Source organism: Loxodonta africana, chromosome 1, assembly GCF_030014295.1.
Source record: "Loxodonta africana isolate mLoxAfr1 chromosome 1, mLoxAfr1.hap2, whole genome shotgun sequence".
NCBI classification, from domain to species: domain Eukaryota; kingdom Metazoa; phylum Chordata; class Mammalia; order Proboscidea; family Elephantidae; genus Loxodonta; species Loxodonta africana.
In genome coordinates, this window is record NC_087342.1 from 174,275,292 (window position 1) to 174,288,149 (window position 12,858).

At 34.5% G+C, this 12,858-nt stretch overlaps 1 protein-coding gene across 2 annotated transcripts in view; it reads left to right on the top strand.

Annotated features, from left to right (window-relative positions):
• The window catches only part of CDC40 (cell division cycle 40), a 61,909-nt gene that overhangs the window by 25,957 nt on the left and 23,094 nt on the right, over positions 1-12,858 (top strand). For both annotated transcript variants that reach the window (XM_003404295.4, XM_064289686.1), the window contains 2 exons: positions 6,368-6,497; positions 9,329-9,412. In XM_003404295.4, the coding sequence (XP_003404343.1) occupies positions 6,368-6,497; positions 9,329-9,412 (214 nt within the window). The remainder of the gene's footprint in view (positions 1-6,367; positions 6,498-9,328; positions 9,413-12,858) is intronic.

Here is a 12,858-nt window from a genome sequence, read left to right on the forward strand (position 1 = left end):
TGGTATCATCAATACTAGTATTTTATGAAACATCTTTAGTTACAAATGCCACTCTGCTAAACACTAAAAAGAGATGTCACACTGACATGGGTACTGTTGGAAAGCAGTTACACTGTTGAATGCCTTTTTTTAAATTGGATTTTTTTTTCCTCCTAATGATAAATGATGATAGAAGCATTAAAAAAGCAAAGGGGGGAAGTACCCAGAAACAGTGGAAATTGTTCATTCTCTTTGTAGAAAAGGTTTCCACAAAGAATTTATAGACATTTTGCCTTACAAAAGAGGAAAAGGATGTTTGATTGACAAGAAACAGAGATGCCACAATGGTAGTTATAAAACAAAAGACTAAGGCTTGAAGTTGAAAGTTCTTTAAGAAGCACACTAAAGATGGAGGTGAAGAGCTATATCTTACTTCATCTTGGTGGAGGAGGAGGTTATTTTCGTTTTTTAGTACATAATAGTCATTGTCTTTTTTTTTTTTTTAATCAGAGTCATAGAGCTGTTTCATATAATTTGCCTGCCTAGGTTTTCATGGTCACTAAAGAGATGGCAATTGAAATGTGTGGCACAGCCGAGAATGTCAAGTGCTTGTGTTTAGACAGTACTCCAGCTGTTCTATGAGTGTGTAGTAAGCAAAAATTTCTTTCTCATGCTCTAAGACTATGCCACACTTTTTTTTTTTTTAATTCCATTATTTCTTAGATCCTTCTATCCTGTAGAACTAACTGAATACTGCCTCATATTTCTTGGTACCATTTAGCAGGCACATTGGAGAGGGGTCGTATATTATATATACTGATCTTTTTTTTTTTGTGGGGGACGAAAAGCACTTCAGTAAAATGGAGCCACTGAATTCAGAAAATGAGGAAGTTTGGAATTAGTGTGGTATATGTTCTGGTTTAAGCACATTCCTATCAGTTTTCTATGAAGTCTGTTTTTCTTAATTGTTATATTCTGTGCATAGCTAATACATTGTTATCTAATTACACTTTTAAAACTTGTAAGAAAAGTTAAAATGTCAGTTAAAAATTTTCCTGGAGATATTGATGAGGCATTAGGCCTACCATTCTCTTTGTGGGATTACAGATCTTTTAATTTTTTTTTTTTTTTTTCCTCGTGGCAAGGGGCCTCACATTAAATATAGAAGCTAGTTTATGTTAGGAACTTTGATGCTTGTTGTTAACAATTTAAGAAAGGCATAATGTGACTTAAAAGGGAAGAAAAATTATAATTTTCCTCATTGCTAATGAATGGTCTGTGACATAACAAATTATTAACTCTGAATTTTATGACGAGGATCTGAATAATTTAGCAAAGACTAGCAAAGTGTTACCAGCTACATGGTTAGATTACATTCAAGCTCCTGTATTTTTAGAGTCCCTTCTCAGAAACAAGGTATAATCCCTTTCCTCAAGCTAGTGTTCACCAACGAAGTTATGCTAAGTATGTATATATTGTAAAATATAGAGACCAGATTATTTTCTGTGATGCCTCTAAAGTACTATATAAGTTCAAGGAAAGATTGTATTTTGTTCTAAGGATAAGGAAAATTTCCATGAAAATAGTAGTATTTGAAATAGGCAATATAATCCAGGTTTAAGAACTTGAGTTGGTTATTTTATTTTATAAAATATTGTTTCCCCCTTGCAACAATAACTTGTCTTAAAAGTTATCCAGATAAGCTTTCCCAAATTATACATAGAACTTTAAGTTGTAGTAGCCATTGTTTTAGTCTAATGATTTTCTCCATTTCGCTCAATTCTTTTTGGATCTGCTTAGAAAAGAATGTATTTAATTTATCCAGATTCATATAAAACCTGTACGTCTCAGGAAGAATTCTAGATTCCTTGAAATGATAACACTTCTAGGAATTGAAAAAATATAAAAGTTAAATTAAGAGGAAAAAAATGTTAGTTGCTATTAGTTAAAGATCTGGCTAAAGAGGCTATTAATGCTAGAATGAACTTTAGAAATCATATTTTATAGTGAGGAAACTGAGCCTTAAGTTCATGAAACCAGTGCTAATAAAATTTTCTTGTACTAGTAATATTTAAACTCTGCTTGTATCTTGCAAGATTGAGGAATTTCTCTAATAAAATTGAATTGTGGTAATCTTTTTCAAATTTGTAGAAAATAATTACATTAACCAATAGATTCTTCTTTAAAACTTTTTAAAACATTGATGATTGCAATAAATATTAATGAAAACTTAATAATCTAAGTATAATATGAATATTAGTTCAGTAACTTGGTGTTCTTTGCTTTCTATATGTGAACATATTATGATTTCACATGGTCAGTTTCTACTGGAGTAAGTTTTTTTTCAGTTTCTGTGATTATATGCTATACTGCTCTGCTAAGACACTGACTGTCAAGTACTCTACCTCCTGAAAATTCAAGAAAACCACTGCCATATAATACACACATCTCTTAGATCTGTCAGCCAGCATCTCTACCAATTAAAAATGGTTTTCTCCTAATTCTGTAAATAAATCGCTGCTTCATTCAGGTGAAATATGTAAAAGATTCTTACTAGGAACATCATGTATTCTTTTGGGTGCAGTGAGCTGAATTAGTACTTAATGAGTATATTTTATACAGGGGGATTACAATTGTAATTGACTGGTGTTCTTGGAGCCCTGGTGGCACAGTGGTTAAGAGCTAGGCTGCTAACTAAAAGATCGGCAGTTCAAATCCACCAACCACTCCTTGGAAACCCTATGGGGCAATTCTTCTCTGTCGTATAGGTTGCTATGAGTCAGAATTGACTCGATGACAGTGGGTTTTGGTATGGTGTACTTCAGTATTACATCTTAGCTAAAAATTGTTAACTATCTATACCTAATTAACTCAAACATGTATTTTTTTTAAAAATCACTTGAGTACAAATTTATTCTTAAACATGGTTAACTACCAAAACTTGAAAAGAAGCACTTAGACATCAGTTTTTTTGTTTTGTTTTTTTCCCATGTGCTTTGTTTTGCTTTATAATGGTTAACCCAGAGTTAAGAGAGTTGTATATTCATAGAGACCAGGAACATCTGGGAGACATTTTTTGAGTTACTGGGAAGAGCCGAGTCCTGCTGAATAGTGTTCTCTGCCTTCCTCTTTTGACATTTAATGCCTTTGAGGTCAGCTCCGTCAGTTGCCACTAACCAGGCAATTAAGATGAGCCAGAAGTAGATGGATCCCCTCCTCACCCAGCTTCCTATATCCTAGATTTTTTGTTGCCTCAGCTTAAATATCTGTAAAACACAAGACCATTTTTAAGTGTTTAGATTACTTTAGGAACAGTGTCATATATAAAATATACTTAGCTTTAATATATAAAAAAAAAAACTTTTTTTTTTTTTAATATATAGGTCTGTATTAATATCAAAATCATACTTTTATAACAGTGAGAATTTTTCTTTAAAGATGGAGCTAGTTTGGTATGTATAACCTATAGAAGAATTGTTGCATATGAGTGTTGTTAGGTGCCATCGAGTCAGTTCTGACTCATAGCAGTCATTGCACTGTATCCATTTGTTGAAGCATCTCCATTTGTATTCCATCATTTCTTGGAGCATTGTTTTCCACCAGTGCCTTCAGTGCAGCTTGGCTTCTTTCAGTACCATCAGTTCCTGCTCATATGTTACCTCCTGAAATGGCTGAATGTTGACCAATTCTTTTTGGTATAGTGACTCTGTATTCCTTCCATCTTCTTTTGATGCTTCCTGTGTCATTTAATGTTTCCCCCATAGAATCCTTCAGTATTGCAACTCGAGGCTTGAATTTTTTCTTCAGTTCTTTCAGCTTGAGAAATGCTAAACACATTCTTCCCTTTTGGTTTTCCATTCCAGGTCTTTGCACATGTCATTATAGTACTTTGTCTTCTCGAGCCACCATTTGAAACCTTCTGTTTAGCTCTTTTACTTCATCATTTCTTCCTTTTGCTTTAGCTACTCAATGGTTAAGAGCAAGTTTCAGAGTCTCTTCTGACATCATTTTGGTCTTTACTTTCTTTCTTGTCTTTTCAATGACCTCTTGCTTTCTTCATGTATGATGTCCTTGATGTCATTCCACAACTTATCTGGTCTTCGGTCATTAGCGTTCAACACGTCAAATCTATTCTTGAGATGGTCTCTAAATTCAGGTGGGATATACTCAAGGTCATACTTTGGCTCTCATGGACTTGTTCTAATTTCAGCTTCAACTTGAACTTGTGCATGAGCAATCGATGGTCTGTGCCACAATCGGCCCCTGGCCTTGTTCTGACTGATGATATTGAGCTTTTCCCTATAACCTTGGGAATTGTAATCCCACTTTTTTTTTTTTTAAATGGAAAATTACCTATAAGCACAATGATTTGTAATTTATTAAAATATGTGATAGGAATAACAGTAAGGGTGATGGGGATTTTTATTATTTTAAGTTTTTGCCCCCAGAAATAGCTGATGGTGCTTTATGGATGATAAGCAGGTAGAGCAGCTAGAAAATTGTTAAATCATTTTATTATTATCTTTAATTTTATGAATGAAAGATAATGATTTTATTTTATAGCTTTTTTAATAAGCTTCATGACCAAATGAAGTTATGTTGACTGTAACTTCAATTAATTTAGATTTTTTCCCTGAGCTTCTACCCACCAGCAGACACAAGAAGTAATATGGGCTGGCTAAGTCTTAGACTATACAACTTAGAATGAATAGCAAAAAAAGCTTTGCATATAAATCAGATACTAAAAATTGAATTATTTTTAGCATAGAAGTAGAAGCTGTCAATATGAAAGAATCTGGTAATAACTTAGTTTCTTCTAAAACAAAAAATGAAAGGCAGATAATCTACTATGTCATTTAAATTTATATTTTCATACATAGTATCATTTTGGTTATCTAGAGAAGGCAGCATTCTGGTTAAGAGAAGACCAATAAAATTATATTTTTAGGTCTGAAAATGTATCATAGCAAAAGTGGTTTCTACTGGCAGTCACCTAAGATGTTCTAATGTCAAAATATTTTATCATGACAGTAGACTTCCCAAAGTTCAAATAAAAATATCTTGTCTACTTCCACACTTGCAAAGTATAAAATTCATTTTAGTCTTTATTTTAAAACAAGAAAGAAAATACTTGGATTTTCCTAATGTCCTTTATAATAGCATTAAGTTAATAGCCCTTGCTATAATATATTCTGGTATTCTTTCACTCATTTGTTTTAAATGTAGAGACTGTGATTGTACATTTAAGGACTGTGTTGTGATGTAATAGAATGCTAGACTAGCATTTGTTCTGGTCTTGATTCTACCAATTCATAAAACTGTTGACCCTAGGACAGGTAAAATATATCATCTTTGGCTGTTTTTCTTCATTTGTAATATGAGAATGAGAATCTTTTCATAATTTTTGCATGTATCAAATTAGCTAATACTTAAAAAATCATAGTGGAAACCCAAAGCGTTAAAAACAAATAGATAATGATACTATTTTGTGTGAGACTTCCAGAGCATGACTTTCCAAAGTGGAGAAATTTTATTTAAACTTGTAATATCTTTTCCTAAGAATTTTTCAAGCACTTTATTTTTATCAGCTGTTTTCGACCCTCTGCCCCCACTGGAGTTCTGATGAATCTTTCCTTCATTAGTGCTTTCTATATGCCAGGCACTGTGGTAAGGATCCAGAATCTCTATCGTTGAGGAATTCATAATCTAGTGGAGGAGAATCATGTATTTTTAAAAGTGACATCATAGTGCCATATATTAGTATAAAAGTCACCAAAAATCTCCAGAACAGTTGCCATCAAATCGATTGCAACTCGTGGTGATGCTGTGTGTACAGGGTAGAACTGTGACCTTTTAGAAGGAAGTCGCCAGACCTGTCGTCCGAGGCAACTCTGGGTGGATTCAAACCACCAACCTTTTAGCTAGTAGTCTAACACCTAACCATTTGTACCAGCCATGGACACTTCAGATGAAACTATAGTAACTCACCATTAGCTAGAGCAATACTGTGGAATAGAACTTTCAGTGATGACAGATATCGAGTTGCCACTAGCCACATGTGGCTACTGAGCTCTTGAAATATGGCTAGTGTGGCAGAGGAACTGAATGTTTATTTTATTTTAATTTAAATTTAAGTAACCACATGTAGACGTAGGTGAGCTGCATTCCTTTCCTACTGTCCCAGGAGCTCACAAACAGTGCTAATTAGCCATTGTCCAATTGCACTGAACTGTGTGCCGTGAATAAGTTCCCAAATAGGTTACTCAGACCCTGATGATTGAGAGTTGAAAATATATTACACAATAATGCCAGTAATTCTAGGTTTCATACGCTCAGAATTTAAGTTTTCTTTCTCTCTCTCTTTTTTTTTTTCCCTATAATATTGCAGTTTGGACCAGAAAATCCCTTTAGGACACAGCAGATGGCTGCCCCTAGAAATATGCTTTCTGGATATGCTGAACCAGCTCATATCAATGATTTTATGTTTGAACAGCAAAGGAGAACTTTTGCCACATATGGTAAGATGATAAAACTTAAAATTTCATGGTTGACCTTCTTAGAAGTGTGGTGTGTGTGAGGAGATAATCTGTTTTATCTTCTGACTGTTTTAATTTATAAATCTCTATTCCTTCAAAAAGAATAGTGTGTTTCCTTATACATATCTGTAAATATTTATACGGAATATATTTATAGTTCACAAATGGGAAGAGGTGATATTTTTAACTGTCATTCAAAATCTGCCAAAATTTCTAAGTAGTAGAAATTATCTGTGATCTTAAAAAACAGAATATTCTTTGTTGTTGTACCTGGTAATGAGCACTTGTAATTGAATGCCCATTATATAGTGTGCAGATTGCTGTTGAAGTTGATAAATGAAAGGATAGTGTAAAGAGGTTACATTTTTTATCTTACAGACTAATTTTACTCTGTCTCTTAAATCTTTGAAATGTTTTTTATTGATCACTGAGGGACATCAGAAAATAGAATGGTCACAAATTCACTGTGAAAAAATGATTACACCTAATCAGTGGTGGGATTTAAGAAAGTTAATGTGCACTTAAAGCTGGGAATCCCTTCTAAAAGATGATCTTTATAATGTCTATAGATGATCGCCCCTAATTATTTATACCAGCATTGCTCATATGTGCCTTTCCTTTCTATCTTCCTCTCTTGCTACAATCCACATCTGTAGGCTGACAGATGCACTGAACAATTTATGCTTTGAAGAACTTTATGGCAAGGGTAGATGAGCAAAGTAGATGGGAACGTTTGTTTATCTGTTGTAGTTGTGATGTTTTTTATGCATCCATTACCTGTCCTGATGTTTCTTTCCCAAAAGAGTAATTGAAGAAAAAACTTTGAATTTTTTTTACAACAGATTTAATAATCGCATTTGTAGACATGTACAACATTGTCCCTTCACCCCCTTTTTTTTTTTTTACAGTTAAAATTTAAGTGCATCCTCCTTAGTATTACTTACCTTAGTATTAATCATTTTAAAAAGCTATAATTATAAAATTGACATGATTAGGTCAATTTCAAATAAGACTAACAAAAGGAAGAAAGTAGATATTAACTCTAGTAAAAAATAAGATGGAAAATAAGCTTCAGGAAGATAGATGTGAGTAAGAACTAAAATGCAGATACAGTCATTTATTTGAAACACAATAGTAGAAAATGAATTGGGTTGAAATTTTGTAGTGTTAGAGTTATATGTTGTTCTGTTACTGGCTGACTTGTAGTGAGACTGTGGCTAAATATCTAACTTAGAAGTTAAATGGTGATGAGTGGCAATAGTAGTGATGGTGATAGTAACAGTAAAGATTGTATTACAGAGGGTGTGGAAAAGGAGGAGAGAGTAAGTCCTTTTCCTCAGAAACAAGAAAATGGCCACGTGACATGAGGATTGGCTCTTACACAGGGGAAGGACCATAGATACCCTCCCCTTTCAGTCTTCTTCCCTTTTTCCCTAAGCATATTATGCAGTGTCATTTAGGTAGACATGAATCTACTTTCAAGGTAGAATTTACATTCTAGATAAGATTTTATGGTTGAGATGGTGATTGTTAACTTAGAGAATATTAGTCTAAATTTGTATGAGCTTCAGAAATGTCTCATTTAAGAAAAATCATGTAGAGAACACTATTCTGTACATCGAAGAGATGAAAGATAAAATAACTCATGGGAATTGAACCTGTGATTTCAGAGATTCTACTCCAAAGCTGCTTTTCTGCCATCAAATTTTCTCCTCTGGCTAAGAACATATTTTAATGCTGAAAAACTATATGCAAAATGAGCTAATAGCCAGGTGGTTGGTTCTATTCTAGCATATCACAAGGGTGAGTTGAGCACCTACATCCTTAGCTTGTTTGAAAACTATGTTTGATGACAAATCTTTTTTTGTTCCCTAAAAGAAGTTCTCTTTCATCTTTAGCTGGAAAGTAAAAATGTTAACTATATCCACTAGGATGTGCCCTTTTAAAAGAAATGGGGTAGTACTTCTTATATATCCCATGATTGTTCACGTGGGTTGTAGGCCATAGACTGATCAATGATCTAGCTGTCTTCCGTGGGTCTGCTAGATTATTATTAAAACTGATTTTGCCAAACATTTATTGTGCTAGCACACCCACTTGAGGAAAACCTGACGAGTTAATATCAGTTTGTTACACCTTTCTTTCCTTAAGTTCCCATAGACTGCTGAAGACCACATTTATACGTAGCTACGTACGTTGTAACTAGTTGAAAGGGTTTATTCATATGCTAGTAAATATCCTTGCTTATTTCTCTTACCAAGGAAATATAAACACAGAATGATTTATAAAGTAGTAATTTATTATTTTAAGATTGGGAGAGAAGATTGTCCTTACTTAGAATAACATTTTTAAAATTTGTAGCTAGATTTTATGTAATTCTCCTTACTCTTTTTTTTTTTTTAATTTTAATTATTTGTAATATGATAAACTAAGCCCTGTAATGTCTGTTACCAAAAAGAAAAAGGAAATGGTTTCGGAATTCACTAACGTTTAATGTACGTATATTTTTAAGCTCTTAGAAACGTTAAAGACTGAAGTTTGAAATCTTGGCCAGAAAGGCTCTTAGTAATGTAATATCAGTGTGCTAGATTTAGTCCATCGCATAGTTCTTATTCTTCTGAAGTCGCTCATGGTCCACCTTAAGATGTGGGTTGTTCTAAATAGAAACAGAGCTCAGGAAAGAAGAATTAATACTAAGTTAAACCATTTTTGACATGGGAGAGGAAAAATGTGAAATGAATGGATCTGTATAATAATAAAATGAATTGTAAATAGCGAAAATGGAGTTAACAGTTTGTACTTTTTCTGTTTAGGTTATGCATTGGATCCTTCATTAGACAGTCATCAGGTGTCTACTAAATATATTGGTTCTGTAGAAGAAGCAGAAAAAAATCAAGGTAATTTAGTTGAAATGTTTGATATCAAGTATATATATACCTGTAAATGCTGTCTTCCAGATTGACTTTAATTAGACTGTAGTTAAAAAAAAAAAAAAAACTTATATCTAATTCTATTTAAACCAAAAAAATCCCACTGCTGTCATGTTGATTCTGACTCATATAGACCCTGTCTGTAGGACAGAGTAGAACTGCCTCATGGGGTTTCCAAGGCTTTAAATCTTTATGGAAGCAGACTGTCACATCTTTCTCCCACGGAGCAGCTGGTGTGTTCAAACCACTGTCCTTTCAGTTAATAGCTGAGCACTTAACCACTGTACCACCAAGTTTACTTAATTCTGTTTAGCTCTTGAATTTTTTTTTAAAGGTGATGCAATAGAATAATATAGTTCAGAGCAATATAGTTTAGAGCTATTACAGTTTAGACCTCGCTTTTGTGGCATACTAGCTGTGCAACCTTGTAGGGAGGATAGTGGTACCTAGCCTTTGGATTATTTTGAATACTTGGCTCAGTACTGAATCTTAGAAACATTCAGTAGATTTTAATTTATAGCAAATTTTGGCAGTTTACTTTTTCAAGCTACATCTTAACAGAACAGAAAAATTTCATTGTCATTTCTGAAGAGTTTGTCTATGAAGGATTGCTTTGAAGATTGAGTAGTTTTGAGAGCTATTTGAATATATTTGTTTTAAAATACATGTATTTCTGCTCATATTCATTTTGTACCTATTATTTTAAGATAAAGCATCATACTCTAAATTCTAACTTGTCACAAAGCTCATCAGGCCATTGAAATCTTATTCATAAGAATGGTCATTAAAAAATGAACGTACCAGTTGTATAAGGTGAATCTTCTTAATAACAATAGATCATATGTGATCAAGCTGCCTTCTGTGTATGAGCTAGAATATTGTTCCCACTGCCATTGAGTCGACTCCAGCTCAAAGAGACCCACCCTATCAGACAGGGTACGACTGACCCATAGGGTTTCCAAGGCTGTAAATCTTTATGGAAACAGACTGCCATGCTTTTCTTCCGAGGAACAGCTCATGGGTTTGAACTGCTGACCTTTTGGTTTGCAGCTGAGAGCTTTAACTGCTGCACCACCTGGGCTCAGAGTATTGTTAAAATAAAATTTAATAAAGATTTTGTTGTAACACAGCCTAAAAGAAACTGATTTAAATTAATATAGACTCTTTTCTTTAAGTTAGACGTCTACAACCCACACCTATATGTAACTAGATTTTCAGTTAACAGTTAACTTAAAACCATGATTTCCATGAACTTTTCTTTTTAATGATATATACAGAATACCACTTGCTACTGAATAAGTCAAAGTCTTAACCAGAAACATCTGCTTCGCTCTCTTCTTTTTACTCTTAAGATTTATTTTAGAGATCAAGTTTAGATTGAGAACACTTGGAAAAAATACCACATTCTTATTGTGAAAGTTTATTTAACTTATAATGTGTTACAAGGGAAGTAAAGATAAATTATTAAGTACTTAATGTAATTTAATATAATTCAGTTGTAAAATGATAAATTATAGTCTCTTCTTACTTTCAAAATAACTTTATCACTATTTGGCAATATTAAGTCACTGGGTATTATGGGATAAACTGTGTCACCCAAAAATATGTGTTGTGAATCCTAACCTCTATGCCTGTAGTTATAACCCTGTTTGCAAATGGGTTGTCTGTTATGTTAACGAGACAGGATTAGTGTAGGGTGTATCTTGAGCCAGCCTGTTTTGAGATATAAAAGAGATCAAACAAGCAAGCTAGGAAGCAGAGATGGGGGAGGAAATGCCAAGCACACGAAGATTGCCCAGGAACAGAAGCATAGAAGAGACAAGGAACTTCCTCCAAAACCAACAGAGAGAGAAAGCCTTCCCCTGGAGCTGGCACCCTGATTTCGGACTTCTATCCTCCTAAGCTGTGAGAAAATAAATTTCTGTTTGTTAAAGTCATCTACTTGTGGTATTTCTGTTACAGGAGCGCTACATAACTGTGATTGTTAGGGTTATGTATCAACCTGCCTGGGCCATAATTCTCAGTGGTTTGGCAGTTATGATGTAGTTTGGCAGTCATATGATGATGTGATCACTTCCATGATAAAATTTGATATAATGTGATCACCTTCATGATAGGATCTGCTGTGAGTAGCCAGTCAGTTGAAGGGGGGTTTCCTTGGGGGTGTGGCCTGCATCGAATATAAGCAGACATTCTGGGAAGGCTCGTGGGCTTTTGCTTGTTCTGAATCCCGTAGCTGGCTCCTGTTCGTCTGACCTCCAGTTCTTGGGACTTGAACTAGCAGCTTTCCTGTGGTCCTACCTGCCAGTCTTGGGATTCATCTGTCTTCACAGCCTGTGGGCAAGAGCCCTACTGTGTGACCTGCCAATCTTGGGTTCTCCAGCCACTGTGGCTACACAAATCAGAAGCCTCCAGCCTGACCCTCGGATTTGGGACATTCCAGCCTCTGTAGCCACGTGAGCCATCTTTTGATAGACATCTCTCTATGTAGAGATTTATATGCATTTCTGGTTTTTTTTCTCTAGAGAACCCAGCCTAAGACAATAACTAAGACAGAATCTGGTACCGAAAGAGTGGGATGCTGCTATAACATGTACCTAAAATGTGGAAGAGTTTTGGAATAGGGTAATGCTTAGAGCCTGCAAGAGTTTTAAGATCCAATAGTAAAAGCCTAGATTGTCTAGATATCCTTTTACCATACTTACTCAATCTCTATGCTGAGCAAATAATCTGAGAAGCTGAACTATATGAAGAAGACCGCAGCATCGGGCTTGGTAGAAGGCTCAGCATTGCTTGCTGAAAGTGAAGAGAACTTGAAGCACTTACTAATGAAGATCAAAGACTGTAGCCTTCAGTATGGATTACACGTCAACATAAAAAAAAACAAAAATCCTCACAAGTGGACCAATGAGCAACATTATAAGAAATGGAGAAAATATTGAAGTTGTAAAGAATTTCATTTTACTTGAATCCACAATCAGTGCCCATGGAACCAACGGTTAAGAAATCAAAAAAAGCATTGCATTGGGCAAATCTGCTACAAAAGATCTTTTTAAAGTGTTAAAAAGCAAAGATTGGATACAGACTAAGGTGTTCCTTACCCAAGCCATGGTATTTTAAATCACCTCATATATGTGTGAAAGCTGAGCAATGGATAAGGAAGACTGAATAATCAACACCTTTGAATCATGGTGTTGGCCAAGAATATTGAATATACCATGGACTGTCAGAAGAACTAACAAATCTGTCTTGGAAAAAGTACAGCCAGAATGCTTATTAGAAGTGAGGATGGTGAGACTTCATCTCACATACTTTGGACATGTTACCAGGATGGATCAGTCCCTGGAGATGGACATCATGGTTGGTAAAAGTAGAGGGTCAGCAAAAAAAGAGGAAGACCCTCAACAAGATGG